Source organism: Mustela nivalis (genome assembly GCF_964662115.1).
Source record: "Mustela nivalis genome assembly, chromosome: 15".
NCBI classification, from domain to species: domain Eukaryota; kingdom Metazoa; phylum Chordata; class Mammalia; order Carnivora; family Mustelidae; genus Mustela; species Mustela nivalis.
In genome coordinates, this window is record NC_139034.1 from 10914140 (window position 1) to 10937648 (window position 23509).

The 23509-nt window shown below is 40.3% G+C and overlaps 1 protein-coding gene across 1 annotated transcript in view; it reads right to left on the minus strand.

Moving 5' to 3' along the window:
* Nucleotides 1-23509, minus strand: part of ATP8A2 (ATPase phospholipid transporting 8A2) — a gene marked incomplete at its 5' end in the record, with an annotated part of 618696 nt that overhangs the window by 421737 nt on the left and 173450 nt on the right. The window contains 7 exons of the mRNA XM_082700943.1: nt 653-722; nt 2918-2967; nt 5767-5849; nt 6601-6706; nt 13877-13952; nt 15843-15887; nt 20973-21061. Of these exons, the coding sequence (XP_082557069.1) occupies nt 653-722; nt 2918-2967; nt 5767-5849; nt 6601-6706; nt 13877-13952; nt 15843-15887; nt 20973-21061 (519 nt within the window). The remainder of the gene's footprint in view (nt 1-652; nt 723-2917; nt 2968-5766; nt 5850-6600; nt 6707-13876; nt 13953-15842; nt 15888-20972; nt 21062-23509) is intronic.

Genomic DNA, 23509 nt, shown 5'->3' on the forward strand with positions numbered 1-23509 from the left:
TGGTGCCTACATTTATACAAATTTGCAAAATACATGCCCACATTTATAATACCTTTATGCAGAAGTGGAAAGGGTAACAAGCACATCCTAAATTGCTCAAATACACTCTTGCCTCCTGACCCTGCAGGAGCCCCTGGCCAGGAGGTACACAGCCCATGAGGCACCGAACCCAGTTTAGTTAAGACACACTGAAGAACACAGCTCAGAACAACCGCTTCCAACCGCTGAAGTGATGACAAACCACAACAACTAAGAAAAGCTGCTAGTGAACACGTGTACACACACATGCGCACATGCACCATCTCAGGGTACTAAAAAGATTATCACAGGTCCATGTGAATCATTCTATCTTCCCAAAGTCAGAACCCACTAGCGGTAAACGAGACTCAGAAGTCATGCAGCAAGGATTCCGCATGACACAGCAAACTGCTGTTTCTGAAACCAACTGCTGGCTAAAAGCAAGCTTTCCGTAGGCTGCCACTGTCACGCTGGCCTGAACCACGACAATCTTCAGAGGACTTTTACTACCAGGTCAATTTTAAGATCAATCCGAAAGAGCCCTTCGACCTTGAGTAAACTCTCAGGGCAGGATGGGGACAACAGAACACCGGAGCTGCCGAGGGCGCCCCACAAGTACTTAGCCAGTACTTACAGCCCCCTTACAGTAGAGCCGCAGTTGGCCGGAAGGAGTCCGAACAATCACAGACATTCTTTTTCTGTCACTTTGGGAGTAAGAAAAGAGAGAGAGAGTCAGTCAACATTGGTCTGTAATGATAGGACACATGCCCCATGATTAAGCACCCAACAAATCAAAAGATGATCTGAGAGCCCTAAAAATGGCAAAGCTCCATTTTCCTTACCTTTTTCTTCAGAGCTGGGCTTTAACTGGATATTGCCTACTCTTTTTATTTATATATAATGGACATAAGCCTATTTTTCCCTCCCATGGAAACTCCCTGGCATAGCTATTTATAGCAGGAGAACAGAAATGGACTATTTGACCCTCTATTATGCACATTTAACTCACTCCTTATAATACTCTGTGAAAGTGTTATTTTACAGCTCAAAATTTTAGTAATCCGCCCAGTAAGGAGCAGAGGGGAAGCTTCACTATAAATCCACTTAGTCCAAAATCCCCTTGTGTCTTCTGTTAACTGGAGTAGAAAAACATTAGAAATTCCTAGAACACTCACTCCGGACTCAGCACTGAGGTGTGCCTTATTACTGCCCTCCCCTCTCCACCATGGACACTTCTGCACTCTTCTTTCATAACAACCCATGCTCACTCATAATCTTCAATGACTCCCCACTGCCTACAGATTCCAGTTCTTACTGACCTCCACACATCTCTGCAGCCAGGCCTCATCCCCTACGAGTCCTCCCATGCACCTGCAGGCCTCCCACACACCAGAAGACACAGCATGCTCTTTCTCTACATCTTCTGTCCCACGCCTTTTGCAGACATTTCATCCTCCTGAAACACATCCCAACCACAGTGGGCCCCAGAATGCCCACCCCATAAGAGGATTCCCAATGGACTCTTAGCTCCTAAGACTGAAGGATATTCTTTCCCAGCTTTGTGTAAATCCCCACATCCTAACCGACAGCACTCTGTCTGACCGAGATCTGAATTCTCTCTCAGCAAAGTTGTTAACCCAGCATCTCAGTTTCTAAATGTATAAAGCAAGGCCGCCACCAAGTACTGAGTATTGTTAGGATTCAGTGGCATCTGAAAATAGAGGAGTCAACTACAATGAAATAGAACCACAGATGTAACTACAAACAACCTTTTAACTCCCTAGTATTCCCCCAGAAAGTTTTTACTGTATCATGTCTCTATCCATAGTCACCTGTTTTAACCCAATTCCCTTTCCTCCTCCTTATCCCTCTAATAACTGCTGGTCCCAGTTACCACAGTCACATAATAACATGGTCTCCAGGACATCCAGAAGAGATGGGACACAAAAGTCTGAAGCAACGTTTAGTGTGTTCCTTACCTCTGCAAACAGGGACACTGCCCCTACTCCCCTATATGAACCACTACTCTTATCAACCATCCTTCTTTCCCTCTAAAAGCCCATCCTCAAGGGCTCTTGAACCACCAAAGCTCAAGTTTGCAGTCCTAAAACCAAAGATGAGGGCTAGAAAGCATTTCCCTCAAGAGGGTTAAAAATTGATCTTTTTCAAACAGCTTTAAAGCCGACAGAGGAAATGTGGGAATCGTCTAACAATGGTTATTGGAAAACCCCACTTTTACTAATGGGAAAACACAATTCTGAGGTAGCAACAGAACCTTGCTGTAGTACTGACACTGAGTTCAATGTTAAGAAAAGATACAAATCATTAAGAATTTTTTTAATAACAAGGGAAGCCAATTATTCAACAAATATTCCTGGGTCTTAAATTAAATAAACCATACTGGGAAAGAATGAGCTGGAATATATACAGGAGAACTGCCCAATTCGGACAAAGTCTCTGACGGGATGGACCGATCTTATCAGCTGCTGCTCATCAGTTTCCCAGGCTGGGCATGAGAGCGCTCACAGGGAGCCCGAGGCAGGACCTCACGGGACATAAGAAAGACCAACAGAAATAGGGCCCTATCACATACTCCAAACTATGCAGACATGTCTGCAGCTGCCGATGCCAGAACAGCAGGTCTGGAAATCTAAAGAGGAGGATATGGAAGCATAAGGTTTCATTTGGAAAAAAAAAAAAAAAAAAGAAAAATGATCTACTTTACTTTCTTTAATGAAAGTCACAAGTTCCAGAGAGGAGAGGGCTTGTGGAGATATATTTAATAAACTTAATACTTAGGTACTGTATTTAATCATGTTATACAATCTTGCAAACACCATGATGACGTTGTTAAATATATATGGAAGTTTTATTTCAACTGCATGAAAGAGAAACATACCTAGAAAATTCCAGCACGTTAAGGATTCCAAATGTCTGTTCCTGTCCCATCTAAAAGAAGAAAAGCAGGCTCTTACCTGAGGTGCAAAGTATTAAAATCTCAAAACGACATGTCCCCAATCACAAACCTCTCTGTACATAATCTCCCAGTCCTCCAGGACTTTCTCTCTCTCTCTCTCCCTCTCTCTATAATACATACATGTACATACACATATTCCCTCTCCCACCCTCCCTCCTCTCCAACTCATTCTCTCTTCCCACCCTCCTGCAAAAGGCCTTTCCAACAGCTACGATTTCCCCACAAGCCAGTCCTATGGGGTAATAGCTCCCCCTTCTGGTAGAAGCTTCTCACTCTTCTCTAGAATGTCAAACAGCAGGCTGACACAGTCCCTTCCAACAGGCGAAAACATAGGACACAAGCTACACAGGTCAGCCTAAAACCCTGGGGCAGGTCATGCTTCTGAATTCAAAATTTTACAATTTTATATAAAAATGTATGCATACACCATGTGCCATAATTTCCCCCACGGAGTTCTGGGGCAACACCCTGTAATCCAACTCATCAATTTTCTACAGCAAAATGTAAGACTATTCACACTGAGATTCTTAAGACCACAAATGACCTCATGTCAGTTCTGGTTACATTTTGCTGCCGAATGCCTAAGTCCCCAAATATGGGGGAAAAACTTTTAGAATTCAAAGTTTCTTGGATTTTGGATTTTAGATTTAGAAATAAGGATTATGGATGTGCCTAAGACTCTAGGGCAATTAATCGAATGTTATTTTTCTTCAGGTTCTTCAAAGTTGGAACCTCAATATTCTCAATTTTTTCCAGAAGATTCTAGACTATGTGTGTACCACTTTCAAACTCCTTGATCAAACCTGCTCTCTATTTCCCTACTACATCACAGTGGAAAGAATGTGGGCTTTGGAATTCCTTACGAATTTGAATCCTTTGTCTGCCACTAAGTGTGTGGCTTCCTTAGGAATGGTGGTAGCATCTGTCCCCTAGGTTTGAGAGAAGCAATGAATGAAGCAACACGCAAATTACCAAGTGCACGACTGACACACAGCAGCACCGATCCATCATAACTGCCCTGACCACAACTCCCTACCCCTTCTCCACACACCCTGAAATACAACCAGCAACCCACCTCATCCAGCCTTCACTGGCCTTTATTCCCCTCCTCCTGCAACCACCAGTTCATTCCGCTCAGCCTGTCCCAACTTGGTGAGACGCCTATTCAGAAATGTGCCCAATGGCACAAGTGCTGTGACTGCCAGGAGCCAACCCCTCTTCGCTATCCCATCAACCACCTTGCAACCATGTGTAGCCCACAGACTCACTGTTAAGATGACCAGTAGGGCCACCTCATGTAAAAAGCTGGTAACCGCCTTAAGAATGCAGGTTTGAGGATACTCTGGTATTTACAGTTAAACAGGATTTTGTAGTTATTATTGTGACCCTTATGCACCAGGTAGTCTTATTTACTCCCAGAAACATGGCCTTAAGAGGTTAATAAAAAGACGAAGAGGTGTTGATCCACTTTTGGTCAGCATCTACCGCCATGATGACAATGCCAGGGGGCTCTCTCTAGATCTCCATATTTATCCAGTACCGTGAGCAAAGCAAAAGCAGCCAGGCTCTTCTCATCTTTCCCACTTGTGTCCCATCAGTCCACACCTACGCTCAGTCCCCGTCACCGCAATGCAGAGAAAAGAGTAGCACCCATATGACAGAAAATCCTATAGCACATGTCAAGTCTCCTTAAACCGAAGGGGGTAAAGACTTCATTTATGAGAAGCTTCTATGAAGTAAATTCAATACCCTGTCAGTTACTCTGTTAAACTTTAAAATAAAAATAATTATGATTTGATCTCTGCACTCCAGAAGAACCTGAAAGCTCCAAGAAATGGGCACACTGTAGGTGATATTTTCTAGGTATTGCATATAAGTATGAGAAAAATGTAGTACGGCTAAGTTGGGAATAACTATGTATTATGTAAATTAGAAGTGAATTTCAAATGCATTAACAAGGCCTAGGGATAGAAGGATGCACGAAGGCAAAAACTGTTCTAATTCATGAATCTGTCCCAAATGGAGGGGTGGGAAGGATGGCAGTAACTGCCTCCAGGCTCTCATCAACCCATCCTGTAGCAAAACGCAGCCCCTCTAACTGGTCAGCATTAAACATGCCAGCACCTTGCCCATCCTAACCAGCAATTTACCCCATTGCCCACCTCAAGGGTCCTTATTGGATGTTATTCTTGATTTACATTTTTTTTTCCTATCACCAAATTTCTCCCTCAGGCTTCCTGAACAGGGAAATTCAAAAATCAATCATAAAACAAATATACCCTTGGCCCTAGGGAAAAGAAAAAACTCCTACAGATGCCAAAGATCTTCAGTGCCAACTCACTTCTCCCCCAGCCAGGGAGACGGAAGCCAGTGCACTGAGGGCTCTACTGTGCAAATACTCTGGGTGCCAAGGCCGCAAAGACAGAGCCGCAGATCCCACCCTCTGGACCTGTGGCCCATGTGGCTAGTCCCCTGACCGCTGCAGAACAAAGAGCAGGCTTGCTTGCTTCTGTACTACAAACCACACCAGTGTATGAAAGACTTTTGGAGAAGCATCTCCGAGAGAGAAAAACGCCTGCAACACAAACACAACAAGAATAAGCTTAGAGAATCAAGTGATACCAGCAACTTCACCACGGATCTGGTTTCTCACAGAAAAAAAAAAAAGAATGTAGCTATCCTGTTTCCATCAGACATGTTATTTCAAACACAGAGTCTTCAAAAAAGTCGGTGATGCACAAGGGGAAGAAATGCCCAGGCTTGTCACTCACTGCTTCTATGATGACCGAGTATGGCGTTCTGGCCGTGAAGACAAAACCCAGCTTCCTAGCTCCCTTCACCAACGCAGCTTCATCTGTCAAGAGAGTTGATGAGGCATTGACTCATCACACGTAATGGTAGACTTCTGCCGAGCCTGTGTTATTTTTCAAGTTAACCAAACCCACAGCAGTTGGAGAGGCCTGGCCTCCATGTTCGGTTAAGGATATAGGAGGCACTCAACTCACTCCCAGCACCAGGGTTCTGAGGGGCAGCACTTCTGTTAGGTGGGAAGACAGGAGCCAAAACAAAGTCATGGAGACAGGAGTGATGGCATATCTACTATTCTCGGTGGGGGTCAAGTTCTCCCTAAGAAACTTAAGCAACATTCCCATGACTTTCTGACTAAATTTCTTCTCTGAGTGAGGCAGTGTTTCAGTTCTAGTCTGGGAGGATTCAGTGCGCCAGGAAGTGGGTCAAGAGTTAACACCCAGCTTAGTTCCACCAGCAGCTGAAAGATCTACGCTGGGTGGACAGTGAAGAGAGAAGCAGCGCTCCCTCCCCTGTGAGTTTTGTCTTGTGCAGGGTCGTCAGCTATGACATGCAAGAAGGCCAGGGTCTCATCTTGCTGTCACAGTGTTACAGAGTCAGGAGGGCTCAGCACAACCTTTCTGTGGCTTTATCACTTGTCACCATAACCTGTAAACCACACGAGGCCAGAGGCAAACCGTGGCGTCTTTGTAGGGCATGCCGCCACACTACTACCCCCTACCACCTGACAAGTACCTGCAAACACCCAAGTCTCCAGAGAAGGGGACAGTGGGGCACACCCAGCCCGGGGCCCTCACCTGGGGAGGAGGCCTGGTAGATGATGTTATCTCCATCCTTCTCGGGGACCACGGTGTGGCACACGGCCAGGAGCGTGAGAAACTCCTGTATGCACGGAGCTGTGGGCTGCAGACATACGGGCAAGATCATGCGTTAAACCATCGCAGTTAGATTCGCCATCCTCGGCTTAGAACACTTTGCCGGCTTCCCACCCCCTCTAGAGCAAAGGTTGAGACCCCAGCCTGGATTCTGTGCTCCCCAGGATCTGGCGGCTACTCCCCATCCGGTTCCAGCTCCTCCTCCCACTTCCGTCCCGCAAGCTCCACCCACTGCTCTGGTTGGCAGCTCCTCAAACAGGCGGCTATCCCTTCCCCCGCCCTGCAGCCGGTTCTTACTCATCCTCCAGGCTGCAATTCAACAGGTGCTTCATCTGAGAAGTCCACTATCACTCTGCTTTTGGAACATCATTTTTTTTTTATTAAAAAAAATTTTATTGTGTTATGTTAGTCACCATAAAGTACATCATTAGTTTTTGATGTAGTGTCCCATGATTCATTGTTTGTGTATAACACCCAGTGCTCCATGCAATCCATGCCCTCCTTGACACCATCACCAGGCTCACCCAACCCCACTCCCCTCCCTTCTAAAACCCTCAGTTTGTTTCCTGGAGTCCATAGTCTCTCAGGGTTTGTCCCCCACTCTGATTTCTCACCCCTTCATTTTTCCCTTCCTTCTCCTAATGTCCTCCATGCTATTCCTTATGTTCTACAAATAAGTGAAACCGTATGATAATTGCCTTTCTCTGTTTGACTTATTTCACTTAGCATAACCTCCTCCAGTCCCATCCATGTTGATGAAAACATTGGGGGTATTCATCCTTTCTGATGGAGACGTAATGTTCCATAGTGTATATGGACCACATCTTCTTTATTCATTCATCTGTTGAAGGGCATCTTGGCTTGTTCCACATTTTGGCTATTGTGGACATTGCTGCTATGAATGTTAGGGTGCATATGGCCCTTCTTTCCACTACATCTGTGTCTTTGGGGCAAATACCCAGTAGTGCAATTGCAGGGACATAGGGTGGCTCTATTTTTAACTTTTTGAGGAATCTCCACACTGTTTTCCAAAGTGACAGTACCAATCTGCATTCCCACCAACAGTGGGACTTCATTCTTGAGGTGCTAAGCCTGGGGTCAGGCGAGAACAAGGTGTGCGCCCTTCCCCCAGGGTTCTTCCAGCACATGCCTGTTGCAACACTTCAAGCACTCCTGCACTCACAGGCTTCCTCCCACATCTGTAAGACCCAGGAGCGCTAGCAGGTCATCTGCCTTCCTCACCACTGTAACCCCGGGCCCTGCAGACAGAAGGCACTCGACTCTGTTGGATCGACCAAACAGGTGAGTCCTTGTTCTTTCTCTTCCATTGTCCTAGCACTCACTACTCTACACCATGTCTGCTCTTTACCTTAGTCATTGCTTAAACCCTGTAAGGCAGTGAAACCCATGCCTAGTCCTTAAAAAATAAAAATAAAAAATAAAAATAGCCATCCTGGATATGTATTTAATATATTTCTCCCACCCCACACACACTCTCTTTATAATTTTCATTGGGATTAGACTAGGATGTCCTAATGCTGTTTGCCCATCTAAGAATACAGAATGCTTATTTATTAAAGACTTTTAACACATCTAATATGTATATAGGTGCTGGCACACTATCTTCTTATCTTTTATTCATTCAAAAAATATCTCCATGCCCACCATACATGAGGCGCTGCACTAGGCATTTTATCTATTGCTTTTTATATCATGAATAGAATCTTAATTCTATCATGTTTCACAAGTGTCCAGTCAGATGTAAGTAAAAACACTGAATTTGATAAATGAATTTCATGTCCAAGTGTAATTACCCTCTTGCTGGCCCTCTGAGTTTCAGGGGACTCTCCTGGGTTTTAAGGCAGACAATTATTTTATCACCCACAAATGATGACGTTTTCTTTCCTTTTCTAACACATACACTTGAGTTCTCACTTGCCCACTCAGGCTAGCACTTCGGGAGGGTGTTCAAAGCCAGGGGTGACACCAGGCCTCCTTGTCCTTGGGTTATTTTAACACCAAAGTCTTTAATTTTTCACTGTTTGATAGGCAGCTGGCTATGCATTCTAGAGAGATTTGTATTTGCACATTCAGGAAGCAATTCTGTGTTTTCTAATTTTTGCAGAGTTTTTGCCTGGGTTTTTTAGTCACAAATGGACAGTGACGAGTATTTTAAAAACATTCATTGTTTATTCTCTGACCTGTTAATGTGATTTAAGAGCAGCTGTATGGAAGCAAATCACAACTGTTCACATGCCTACTCTTATCAGCCTCTGGGAAAAGGACATGCACAATTATAGTTGAGTAAAGTCAAAAAGTTAGAGGATTTTCAAGTTCCCCAAGGTCTACACTACAAAAATGCTAAGAAATTTTCCCCAAAAGCACTGTGACAACTAGACTTCGATCCCAGATTGCCTTCCCCACCTGCAAACCTCTCCTCATATCTCACTAGCCAAAACTGTGTCAGGCTCCATCCACACCCCTGACCAGCACCATGGCTGGAACCAAGCTCCCAAGCCATCTAACCACACCTCGTCCAACAGGCTGGAAATCAACCACGGTGATGTCAGGTAATGGAATCTTTTGCTGAAGTGAAAAGGGACTGTCTCTAGGAAAATCAGTTATTAGTGTTTGGGGGATACACTTAGAACATAATGTTAATTTCTTGAGAAGGCAGGATTTTAAAAAATTACATACAGTGTGATCTCAATATCTGTGGTGTCCCCATGTATGGAAAGGAATAGGTTGAAATGTTAACAGTAATTTGCAGCAAAGGACAAAAAGGGTTTTAGGGGATTAAAAAAAAATTTCTTTATACTCTGTTTTCTGCAGTGAAAATAAATTTCTTTTTATGTAGAGGCCCCCACTCCCTCCAAGTTTCTGAGAGTCATCACAGCAGCTTAGAAAACTGGCTCTCCAAGACAGGACATTCTGTCGACTGCCAGCAACAGAAGAGTCCCACATTCCAACATCCTCTCCCTGTGCCACTTTCCATCACGTCCCACTCTCAGTCTCTCCCAGTCCTCACTGATGTGGATCACCAGGCCCTGCAGCCCTTTTAGTGAATAATCCCTCTTCCAAACTGGTAGGGCCATCCTGCCCCTGTCTGCCATGCTGAAATGTGCCCCCAGGCTTGATCTAGTGGCTAAGGTGGGAGATGGGGACAGACCCTGAGGAGGGTAAGCAGTTTCTGGCAAGACATCTGCTTTAGCTGAGACCTGGTCACAGGACACGAGGAAGCCACCATCTTCTATGAAGGGCAGTGGACCACTTCTGCAGGCCCACACGTTCCAGAGGAACCTGGGAGTCTCAGGTTCTCAGGTACCTCTACCCAGGAGACCCCAACCCTAGTCCCAGTGTCTCCTTCCTACTAGACTTCAGTGCAGATGATTTTGTGAGGCTGCCAATACAGACCTTCTAAGAAGCTTGGCCAGTTTTACAATTAAGTCTTGGGCCTGGTCTTTGGCAGTAGAGGCCTCAGCGGTAGGAGTTAAAGGAAATATTGAAAGGCTCCCAAATACAACTTTGACTTCCAAAATGGGACTTACATTGGTAATTCATTGACCTGGGATTATTGTTCTCTCTGTGTGATGGGAAACGGTGATCAGCAACAACCAGTTCCACAGACAATTCAATGAAATAGAAACGCATATGTAAAAATGTAGTATATGGAAAGAAAAACAAAGATTACTTTCTCCTGCATCTGTGAACTATGAAGTCCTGCACATCACCTCATCCCACAGTGAAACATGAAAGCAGGTCTTTGATTACAGACAAAGAGAAAATAATTCTGAGAGCTATAAAGAGAGTTGCACACACTCGCAAATTAAGTTTCCACTTTGAGTGGTAGGCCAGACAACATTCCTAGAGATTAAAAAAAAAAAAAATTCCTAAGACAAAACCTTTCTAACTTTGTTCTCTAGTTAACCTGACATTCTGTAATAAACCAGAAAAAGGAGACAAGCTCCACTTGCAGCTTATGGATAAGAAGTTTGTGATCTATTTTATGAGACTGAAACACTGCCTACTGCGCTAAGAAGGCACTTGTAATCCATTTTAAACAACTGCTCCATGTTTAAAATTGAATTTTCCATGGGTTGATTCTTTAATAAGCAAATTCTGTCTTGGCTATCAGTGACACAAAGCTAGAAACATAGTCTTAAGAGACCAATGGGTCCCTTAAGGGACCCAGGAAATAAAAATGATGACCCAGGAAAAACAAAAATTCTGTAGCAGATGGAAGTACTCTCTTGGGAGGAAAGTAAAGGTTTTCTTGATCCAAATGCTTTAATTTTAGTCAATGGTCCCAAGACAATTTAGATAAGAATGTGGGATATCCATAGGCTAAAATCCTGAAATGCTTCTTCCCTTTCCTCAACCATATTTTGGTAAAATAACCAAGTTACGTAACAAGCTCTGTATTTAAGGTGCATTAGGTACATTTAATCCAATCTCACATTTTCTGAAAGAAAAATATTGTAACCTGTGGTCTTCATTGCTAATAATTGAGCTAGAAGTTAAATGTCAATGGGATAATTCGCGCAGTAGCCAAGATGAAGAACATTTCAGAAGGCTTTTAACATAGCTTTAAAAAATATTAAACTTAGGCAAGTAGGCTTTTACTAAAAAATTAGAAAATAAATTCTCTAATCCATGGGTCCATTATGCATTTAATGACCTATGAGTGTCCAGATTATTAAATTAGCCTTTAAAGTCTTTATGTTTTCATTGATCTTATGATAACCTAAGTCAGGACTTCCTTTTCATAAGGGCTGCATCTGCCCCTACTCTCAATGGCCTTCCCCCTGGAAGGTCAAGAAGCCAAGCTCCTTGGCTCAGGAGGGTAGAAAGTGAGGAGGAAAAGGAAGAAAAAAGGAGCTCACTAACTTCTGTAAGAGCAGGGTTCCTTCCAAAAATGCCTTCCATTGGCCATGGGGCAGGAAATGTTCATTAGAGGAATACTAATCTAAGCTCAGATCTCCACTCAAAGATCAAGAAAGGACAGGCTCCAGAAGAGCATGTAGTCAGCAATCAAAAACCCAGGGCACGGGGCGCCTGGGTGGCTCAGTGGGTTAAGCCTCTGCCTTCGGCTCGGGTCATGATCTCGGGTCCTGGGATCGAGCCCCGCATCGGGCTCTCTGCTCAGTGGGGAGCCTGCTTCCTCCTCTCTCTCTGCCTGCCTCTCTGCCTGCCTGTGATCTCTGTCTGTCAAATAAATAAAATCTTTAAAAAAAAAAAAAAAAACCCAGGGCACACGTCTTGTATGTGTATATAAAATCAACTGAACTCAGTATTTCAAGATTCCAAAAATGGGATCCCAGCAGTAAATAGAGTATGTCTCCCACTGATCTCTTCTCCAAATGAGATTTGCCCTCTGTCCACTGGTTTTCTGTACTACCCCATACTTTAGGTGAAGGCAAATACCATTTAGTATGGGTGCCCACAGTGCTCACATTGCAACAATTACATTAGCCCTAACACCCACCAAAGAGATCAAACTCCTTTACAGAAAACCGTCATTTTCTCAGGGAGTGGTACCACACCTATCGCCAGGTTCAGAGGTATACAATGGCTCCTAGTGATTTTACATCTGTTCCCCCCATTAAAACCTTTGAATGTTTTTTATTTATCTCTCTTTCCCTAGTTCTTATCAAGGTGACTGATATAAACTACCAAGATGAATGAATAGACAAATGAGTCTCTTATTTAAACACTCATGTGCTGCTGTTCCTGAGTCTACCCTGGGATGCCGAGGTACTCCCTTGCACTAGGCTCACCTCACTTCCTCTGCTCCTTTCTCACCTACTGATCTGGGCCAGGAAAACAAACATGAAAGGAGACTAACAGCAATCTCCCAGGCCTTGAGGACAGCCTTCTACCTCCTTTCCCATTCACTCCCTCCCAAACTGAATGGATACATTTAGGCTACTTAAGCACTCTCTGAGTACTATTTGAGAGTACCTGAATCCTTTTTCAGAAAGCAAGTCCTCACAAGGCCCATGTGTCCTCTGAAATCCTTGATTAAAGCTACCCTCCTCCACAGAAGTTTCCTCTGAGATGCCACTCTTCTGCTTGGAGAACCTCTGGTCTAGTAGCTGGACCTACTTCTAACATTAAAATTCAAAGAAAGAGACCACATCCATGCCTGTGAGTGTGACACAGAGAATGGACTTCAGCAGCACCCACTGTGTGGACTGGGACCACTGCAGCAGCATCACGGGAGGCTGAAGCAGCTGCCCCCCAGCATGTGGATGTGGGTGCCTTACACACTCACATTTGAGAACCATGGCTGGGAAGGTTCTAGCATCAACAAATGGGCAAGTGCAGTGGAGAAAAGGAAATTTCCTCACTGAGAATTAAGAGAAATATTAAATATATTTGTACCTTAACAAAACTTTGAAATGATGAAGTTTTAATTTTGCTCATGTGTATTTCACTTTAAAACTTTTTTCAGAAAAAAAAAAAATCAGATCTAATCTCTACTGATTGAACTGGTTACAAAATGTTTTGATCATTACTTTTCTAAGTTGGAATTTTCCAAGTAGCTTTTGAAACAAATTTAGGCGATCCTATAGTTAATCCTGTTGTTGGAATAGTCAAGATAATGTGATGTCATAGTTAAGAATCCAACAGACTAAGGTTCTGAGTCTCATTACTAGATTTGTTTGCTGGCAACTCTTGGCCAACTCAATATTGCCATGCAGCTTCCTATCACTTCTCTGGGGTGACTCAATTGCTAGAGGAAATACACAGCAAATGTTCAGCACACAGTAGGATGTTACATGTTGTTTTGCCTTACTTTTCTTCCCTAAATTATCCTGGTCCAAACATACTGAGATTGCTTTTCAAAATGCATGACCACTTAGATTCACAACTGTGAAGATATAGTACTGCAGAAATCTTAAAAAGCAAAAAGAAATCCACAATGTTAGAGAATTCCATGGTAAGACTCATCGTAATCTTGCTGTGCGACTTTCTATCTTCACCACATATTTAATCCAGGCTTCATTAACTTATGCAGAGTGATAACCTCATAGCATTTATTTAAGATCACTTCTTTAAATACTAACACCAGAAAAGTAAAACTGCATCTCTTCCCCAAGGTCCAAAATAGCAAATTTCAAGACACCATACATACACATGAATAGAAGAGCACCATAAACTATGTAATATCCAAGAAGCAAAACGGTGGCCTTACATGATGATCTTCAATGTTCTTCAAGAGCCTGGGGTCATCAAAGTCGCATGAGTCACTAGGGGGAGGAGGTATCCGGCTGTGAGAGACACCAGAAAATACTTAATCAGTTCAGAAGTTCCTTTAAAATAAGCACAAATCTAGTAAGAATCTGTCTTCAAGAAAATCTACACCTAAAAAACCTATTAATTTATATTCAACTTCTAAAGATTTGGAATACTGTATATTATTTCAAGCCTTGAGACAGAAAAATTTAGCCCTACTATAAGCAAAATATTTTATAAGTTGTGATAAACAATGACATAGTTACAAAGAAGAAACAGGCAGGGGTCAAACTTTGTCACTTTGGTCTGTTTAACTTCTACCAGGAAAAACTTTGGAGTATCTGCTCAAAGCAAGTAAAATAAGAGGAATGACTGCATTGCATCTGTGCAATCATTTACGGCCAGAGCTCATATGCAGGAGAGAGAAGGAGGCAAATAATTATGAGGAAGGAAGCTTGCTATGATGGCTGTGTGCTAGCACACTGAAGAAAATGTGAATGGTTAAGTATATTCGTGTATCCCCACTTCCTCCTGAATCTCCTTCTTCAGGACAAAGACAGTGGCCAAAGAAGAAGTGGCCATAGTCAAGGTGATGTCAGTCTGAACTCTGGATATCAGAGTTTCAGTACAGCAGAAACCACCAGCTTATAAGAGGAAGCACCTAGAACTCAAGCTGATGCCCCCAGCAGAACCTTGGGAATGTTGAGGAAATGGCAGCTGTCCAATTAAGGGAGCGTGGGAAGCAGGAGGGGCTCCAGGCCCACTGGAGGAAGAGTCAGCCTGCAGGAACCCTCCTTCATCCCTTGCAGCCAGCTAACTAAACCTTTTGCACCCAGCAAGCCATGGAAGGTTTATCATTTAGAGACGATTAACCAGAGTAACCATGGACCCAGCCACACTGGGCAGACAAGTAGGTATAGGGTAGGGACTTCTCCCAAGACAGGAGTTTTAAGTGAAATCCTTTCTACTCAGATAAGTATGATCACTGGCCCTCTGCCTCCACTCAGCTCCCATAACAGATGCAGCCAAATTTACAGCCTGGAGAGTTCTTCTCATGAGAAGAAAACTGAGCAGTTCACAAGAAATACAGATGATGACATCCAGAGACCCTCTAATAAAACAGTCGGTCCTAACTAATCATTGCATAGGGAAGCCAGTCCATCATCAATTAAACCATCTCCCCTACACACACAGCCCTATCAATCAGCTTTGTTAGTACATAAATCTAAAAACATGAGCACATATCACCACTAATCCTAAGAGAAATGCAAATCAAAACCAAAATGAGATACCACTTCACACCCACTGGGATGGCTATTATATATAGTAAAGAAACAGAAATTAACGAGTGTCATATATGGGAAAACTGTGTGCTACCGACAGAAATGTAAATGGTACAACTGCTATGGAAAACAGTTTGGTGGTTCCTCAAAATTTAAAATTACCACACAACCCACCAATCCCACTTCTAGGTATATACGCATACGAACTGAAAGCAGAGAACCAGATACTTATATACCAATGTTCATAACAGCATTAATCACACTAGAAAAGGTAGAAAAAGTCCAAATTTCCATCACCAGATGAATGGATATGCAAAATGTGGTATGCACAATGAAATATTATTCAGCCTTTAATGAGAATAAAATCCTGATATATGCTGCAATATGTATGTTACAACTTTGAAGACATTATGCTAAGAAGTGGGAAGTGAGTGGGAAGTACTAAACTAAGGACTTGCTATTTTTTGTTAAATTCTTGTAGTTCTACTACACTTTTAAGATCATATTCATGTTTAAAATTTTAATTTGGTTTTCTCTTGGGACAACAAATATGAAATTTTATTTACAAAATATTCAGATAAAAATGTAATACAGAATAGTTCCTTCCCACTAAAGCATCAAAAAGTGCTAGTACCCACTTACCAAAAATCATCTGACGATGGTTCTCTTGTCAATTCTGGAAAATGACTGCCAGAAAGAGGGAAACAGAGGGGTAACAAAACTGTAATCAAAAGAGGCACTCACATAAAAACATTCTCCAAGATAGATCATAGAGAGACCATGCAATAGTCTTCATAAATTTAAGAAAACTGAAGTCCTACCAAGCATCATTTCCAACTATAATGGTATGACCAGAAAGCAATTACCAGGATGAAGCTGAAAATTCACAAATATGTGGGCACTAAACAATATGCTACTGAGCAACCAATGGGTCAAAGAGAAATCAGAAAATATGTTGAGACAAAGGAAAAATGGAAATACCGTATGGTAAAACTTAAGGGATGTAGCAAAATCAGTTCTGAGAAGGAAGTTAGTAGTGACAAATGCCTATATCAAAAATCAAGAAAAATCTCAACCTAATTTTACACCTCAAAAAAACTAGAAAAGAAGAAATGAAACCCAAAGTTAGTATAAGTTAGAAAGTAGCAAATATTAGTGCAGAAATAAATGAAATAGAGGGGAAAAAAGACAATAGAAAACATCAGGGAAACTAACAGCCGGTACTTGGAAAAGATAAACAAAATTGACAAACCTTTAGCTAGAGTCATCAAGGAAAAAAAAAAAAAAAAAAGAGGACTCAAAATCAGAAATAAAAGAAGAGAAATTATAACTAGTAACACAGAAATATAACAGATCATAAGACACTACTATGAACAATTATATACCCTGGAAAACCTATAAGAAATGGATGAATTCCGGGGTTCCTGGGTAGCTCAATGACTTAAGCCTCTGTCTTTGGCTCACAGTCCTGGGATCAAGCCCTACATCTGGCTCTCTGCTCAGCAGGGAGCCTGCTTCCCCTTCTCTCTCTCTGCCTGCCTCCCTGCCTACTTGTGATCTCTCTGTCAAATAAATAAATAAAAATCTTAAAAAAAAAAAAAAGAAATGGATAAATTCCTAGAAACATACAGATGAAGACTGAATCATGATAAAACAGAAAATCTTAGACTGATTATTAATAAGGAGATTAAGTCAGTAATGAATAACCTCCCAACAGTCAAAAGTCAGGTTCAGACAGCTTCATTGGTGAATTCTCCCAAACATTCAATGAGAATACCAATCCTTATCAAAGTCTTCCCAACAACAGAGAGAAACCCAAATTCATTTTACAAGGTCAGCATTACCCTGATACAAATATCAGACAAGGGCACCGCAAGAAAAGAAAATTAGAGGCCAATATCCCTGATGAACACAAGTGCAAACATCCTTAGCAAAATAATAGAAAAGTGAATTCAGCAATACATTTAAAAAATCATCAAAAGAAATGAAATCTTGCCATTTGCGACAACATGGATGGAACTAGAGCGTATCATGCTTAGCGAAATAAGTCAAGCAGAGAAAGACAACTATCATATGATCTCCCTGATATGAGGAAGTGGTGATGCAACATGGAGGCTTAAGTGGGTAGGAGAAGAATAAATGAAACAAGATGGGATTGGGAGGGAGACAAACCATAAGTGACTCTTAATCTCACAAAACAAACTGAGGGTTGCTGGGGGGAGGGGGTTTGGGAGAAGGGGGTGGGATTATGGACATTGCGGAGGGTATGTGCTTTGGTGAGTGCTGTGAAGTGTGTAAACCTGGTGATTCACAGACCTGTACCCCTGGGGATAAAAATATATGTTTATAAAAAAAAAAAAAAAAAAAAAGAAAGGACCAATACACAACTTTTGTAGCAACATGGACGGGACTGGAAGAGATTATTATGCTGAGTGAAATAAGTCAAGCAGAGAGAGTCAATTATCATATGGTTTCACTTATTTGTGGAGCATAACAAATAGCATGGAAGACATGGGGAGTTAGAGAGGAGAAGGGAGTTGGGGGAAATTGGAAGGGGAGGTGAACCATGAGAGACTATGGACTCTGAAAAACAATCTGAGGGTTTTGAAGGGGTGGGGGGTGGGAGGTTGGGGTACTAGGTGGTGGGTATTATAAAGGGCACGAATTGCATGGAGCACTGGGTGTGGTGAAAAATAATGAATACTGTTATGCTGAAAATAAAAAATAAATTAAAAAAAAAAAAAAAAAAAAGCACCACTTTCTGGTGCTTTGAAGCAGAAAAAAAAAAAAAAAAAAAATCATACACCATGCTCCACTGAGACTTATTCCAGGGATAAGGGATGGTCCAATATCTGCACTCAATCAATATGACACACCACATTAACACAATGGAAGATAAAAATCACATGACCATTACACTACCTGCAAAAAGAGCATTAAACAAAAATTCAACATCCATTTATGATAAAAACTCTCATCAAAGTGGGTATAGAGGGAATATATATCAACGTAATAAAGACCATATATGACAAGCCCACAACTAACATCATAGTCATTAGTGAAAAGCTAAAAGCTTTTCCTCTAAGATTGGGAAGAAAAAGGTGCCCACTTTTGCCACTTTTTTTCAACACAGCACCAGATGTCCTAGTCACAGCAATCAGGCAAGAAAAATGAAAGCCTCCCAAACCAGATATAAGTAAAACTGTCACTATTTAGAGATAACATGATACTATATATAGAAAACCCTAAAGAATAAACAAATAGGGATGCCTGGGTGGCTCAGTTGGTTGGACGACTGCCTTCGGCTCAGGTCATGATCCTGGAGTCCCGGGATCGAGTCCCGCATCGGACTCCCAGCTCCATGGGGAGTCTGCTTCTCTCTCTGACCTTCTCCTCGTTCATGCTCTCTCTCACTGTCTCTTTCTCAAAGTAAATAAAATAAAAAATCTTTTTAAAAAAAAGAATAAACAAATAACTCTTAGAATAAATGAATTTAGTATAGCTGTAGGATAAAAATCAATGCAGAAAGGTCTGTTGTATTTCTATACATTAATAATGAACTATCAGAAAAGAAATTTTAAAAATCCCATTTATAGTTGCATCCAAAAAAATACCTTGGAATCAATTTAAGCAAGGAGATAAAAAAACTGTACACTGAAAACTGTAAGACATGAAAGAAACTGAAGATAAAATAAATGGAAAGATACTCATGCTTGTAGACTAGAATTTATATTGTCAAAATGTCTATACTACACAAAGCAATCTACAGAGTCAATCCAATCCCTGCCAAAATTCCAACAGCATTTTTCACAGAAATAGAAAAAACAATTCTAATTTATATGGAACTACAAAGATCCAAATTGCCAAAGGAAGCTTGAGAAACAAAAACAAAGCTAGGGGCATCACACAGTCTGATTTCAGACTAATACTAATCAAAGTAGTACCATATTGGCATAAAAAGGGAGCCCAAAATAAAATCCACACACTAAGGGTCAGTTAATTTCTGATTAAAGTGCCAAGAATACTTAATGGGGAAGAGACAATCTCTTCAATAAATGAGAACACTTGCCAGCTACATGCAAAATAAACAAACTGCACCACTATCTTATACTATATACAAAAATTAACTCAAAATGGACTAAAGACTTCAATGTTAGACCTGAAACCATAAAAACCCTAGAAGAAAATATAGGTAGTAAACTCCTTGACACTGGTCTTGATAATGATGTTTTTGATCTGACACCAAAAGCAAAGGCAGCAAAAGCAAAAATAAACAAGTGTGGGACTACATCAAACTAAAAAGTTTCTGTATAGCAAAGGAAATCAACAAAATGAAAAGGCAACGTACCTATGGGAGAAAATAATTATGGATCTTATATCTGGTAAGGGGTTAATTTAATATCCTATACATAGATACATATAAATAGCAAAAAAAAAAAAAAAAGCCAATCTGATTAAAAGTGGGCAGATCTGAGTAAACATTTTCCCAAAGAAGATATACAGATGATCAACAGATACATAGAGAGGTGTTCAACATCACTAATCATCAGGGAAATGAAAATCAAAACCCTAACGAAATATCACCTCCTACCTGATAAAATGGTTAGAAGAAATAACAAATGTTGTCAAAGGTATGGAACTCTTGTATGCTTTTGGTGGGAATGTAAATTTTTACAGCTGCTATGGAAAATGGTATGGAGGTCCTCAAAAAATTAAAAATAGAACTACCATATGACCCAGCTATTCCAATTCTGGGTATTTATCCAAAGAAAATGAAAATATTAACTCAATGATACATGCACTCCATGTTCACTGCAGCATTACTGACAATAGTCAAGATATAGAAAAAAACCTCAGTCTATCAGTAGATCAATGGATAAAGAAAATGTGGTACATACATACAATAGAATATCATCCAGCCATAAAAAGGAAATCTTGCCATTTGTGACAATATGGATAGACCTTGAGGGTATTATGCTAAGTGAAACAGGTCAGACACAGAAAGACAAATACCATATAATCTTACTTAAATGTGCACTCAAAAAAAAAAAAAAAAAGGCAACAGCAGCTCATAGATACAGAGCATAGATACAAAGTTAGTGGTTGCCAGAGGCAGGGGGTAGAGAGGGACTAAACAGGTGAAAGGAGCAAAAGGTACAAAACTCCCTTAAAATAAGTAACATGGGAATTGACATACAACATTGAGACCATAGTTTATAATAAATATTATATTGCATATTTGAAAGTTGCTAAAAGAATAGACCTTAAATTTGCATCACAAGAAAAAATAAATTGTTTAACCATATGTGATGACAGTCATAAGTAGACCTCTAGTGGTGAACATTTTGTAGTATATACCAACACTGAATCATTATGTTGTACATCTGAAACTAATAATGTTACATATCAACTAAAGATTGATTAAAAAAAAAGACAGGCATTCAAGTCAAAATACGAGTAAGACATTTATAATTATTAAATTATAACTATAAATTCTAGAATTTACATTTATAGAATTAAAGTTTTAAAATTCAATGTATAGCATTAAATCCAGGGATTTCTAACTAGGTAAATATTTGCAGAATAAACTGGTTAACTGTTCAAAGTTGGGATCCGTTAAATTTTAAATACATTCAGTAGCAATTACATATCTAAATCCCTTATAAATATCCTTCGAAAATATCAAGAAGGCATTTGGCTAAGCGGCTAAAACTAAACTTCTTTGTTGTAAAAATACGAATCAAATGTTTAGTAAGCGATAAACATGCTTACCCATAGGTTACTCCAGCAATGCTACACTTCTTGAAGTTCATGATATTGCATGTGAGAGTTCCAGTTTTATCAGAAAATAGGTATTTTACCTAAATCAAAGGATGGAAGAAACACACATCAACACTGTAGTTAGATGCAAAGATAGAGAATGTCTTTCCTTCTATATTTTTCAAAATTTCTATTAATTTTAAATGGCAAATTTCCTTACAGTAAAATATATTTCATAATTATATATGTTACAATTATAAATTACTATAAAAATTAATATATTTTAATGCTTTGGCCACTTGAAAACCTTTTCCACTAACCACGCCTAGAATCAAATTGCACGGAAATGTGCAAAGGAGGCTAGAGTAACAGCCCTAGAGCCATGTTGATGTATACACTAAGCACTATGTTCTGCCACAAGACACCTCAAAGATACAGATCACTCCCTAAGCTACTCCCACGATCTCATACAGCACTCCAGTCTAGTGTTCAATGTATCAAGACAACAAGCTCAAACTTTGGCCACCCTCTAATGTTTTTTTACCACTCATTCCTAGTTGAATTAGGAAGGCTCCTCCATCACAGTAACAATTAAGTGAAGGTGGCATAGGAGTGCTACAGATTATACGTAACGTTTTGAGATACAAAGTTTTACAGATTTAATACACTAAGCTCTCAACATACAAAGGTGAAAAGAGAAAATTCCTAGAGGTCAAGCCAACCATTTTGACATAATTAACTGAATGCAGAAGAGATGAGTTCCAAATGCATATACGCTGTGTGAATTACATTCTCTCCAGTGGATCGTGTGATGGGCAAGAAGGAAAGGAGTTCAAGATCACAAGAGGACAGTAGCCCAGTGCCGGCTCTGGATACTAACTAGTCATGTGAACTCTAGAAAAGTTGCCTCATCCTTCATGGCCCCAATGTCCACATCTATGAAAAAAAGAGTTTGGCCAGAAGATATGGAACATCAATTTTATATGCAACATCCTGGAAAATCATATCATAGATTGGTGAAGGGAGAGTAACCAAAGAACTGTCTCCAGTAAAAAATTCCAGCTTCTCTGGCCATGATTGCTGCTGGATGCTGGACGTTACTCTGGGGATTACAAGGGGAAGCAATGCTTTACTGTTTTATGGAAGAGGGATTAATACTGTGAATTACTTATTCTGTACTTTTTCTTAATGATACAAAGTAGGGAGATACACTATGAATTATCTTGAAAGTAATCAAAGGGCCATCAAGTAGAAGAAAATTATCAACATTCCTAAAGAAGTCAAATATTATATAGAAATTTTTAAAAATAGTAAGATATGGGTAGTTAATGCTCCAACTATAAATAAGTTTTTATAAAAAACGTTTATAAAATCTTTTGCAGAAAGCCTAGGGGTATAAAAAATTCAGTAGAATCAGCCTTCCAATAATGTGTTTCCTTCTGCCCCTTTTTTAAACAATAAAAGATTATATGAAAATGTTTAAAAAAAATGAAAATCTTCTAATAAGGAATTATCCAGATTTGCTCTCATTCTCCTATTGAATTTTAACTTCTCCTTAAGTTGCAACTCAAAGCGTTTGAGCAAGCAAACTCTTCCCATATTCCCAACTAGGATTAATTATTATCCTGGGTACAACTTGAGCACTTTTCATCCTTTGAATACTGGGATCCAGTTTAATGGGTCCTGAGAACAATGGGATACTGAGCACTATGCTAGACTGACCAACACAACAAAACACCTCACCCCAGGCACATCCACACCCTCAAATAGGCTCAAAAGGCTCAAGATGGAACAGACACCACATCACTATTATGTCTCTCACTTTACTCTATTCATAATTGGAGAGACTGTTATGGAGACATAGAAGAAAGATAAATTAACTTTATTTGAAAAACTGTAAAAGGGTTCAAAGAGGAGACAAATTTAGTCTGACATATATAGCACCCACCCCCTAGGGCTATTGGGAGGTTTAAATAAGTTGTATAAAATGAAATTATAATCTTTAATTGCAGTGCTTTCCAAGAAGGTATTACTTACCATAATTTCAACATAAGATAAAGATATAATGCAAAACACAACTCATTAAATGTAACAGGAGTTTCAAGGATGATGGCAAAAAAAGAAACTCATTCCCTGGAATGTTCCAGAAACCAAATCTTAAACATGTAAGAAACTTAATAGATTTATGTCCTTCAAATTAGCTCTGCTATGTTTTCTAAGAATACCCAATACCTTCATATCCGAACCACTGGTTTCCCCATCATTTATTCTGATAAAAAATTTTAATGTCCAAAGTAATGTTACACTTTATTTTTTGTAATTTTTTTTTGCAGGTACCTTCAAGATAATAAAATACACTGATGTCTCAGAAAGCAGGTCAAAGCCGACAAACATTTCTATTTCACAATACTTTCAAATGCTATATGTATAGCACTTCAGACATTATAACCACATTCATGAAGAACTATTTTTCCAAAATCTCTCATGGTTCCAGCACTTGTCTCCCCTGATACTGCAGTCACCACTAACAAAGTTTCCAAAGAGGGTCT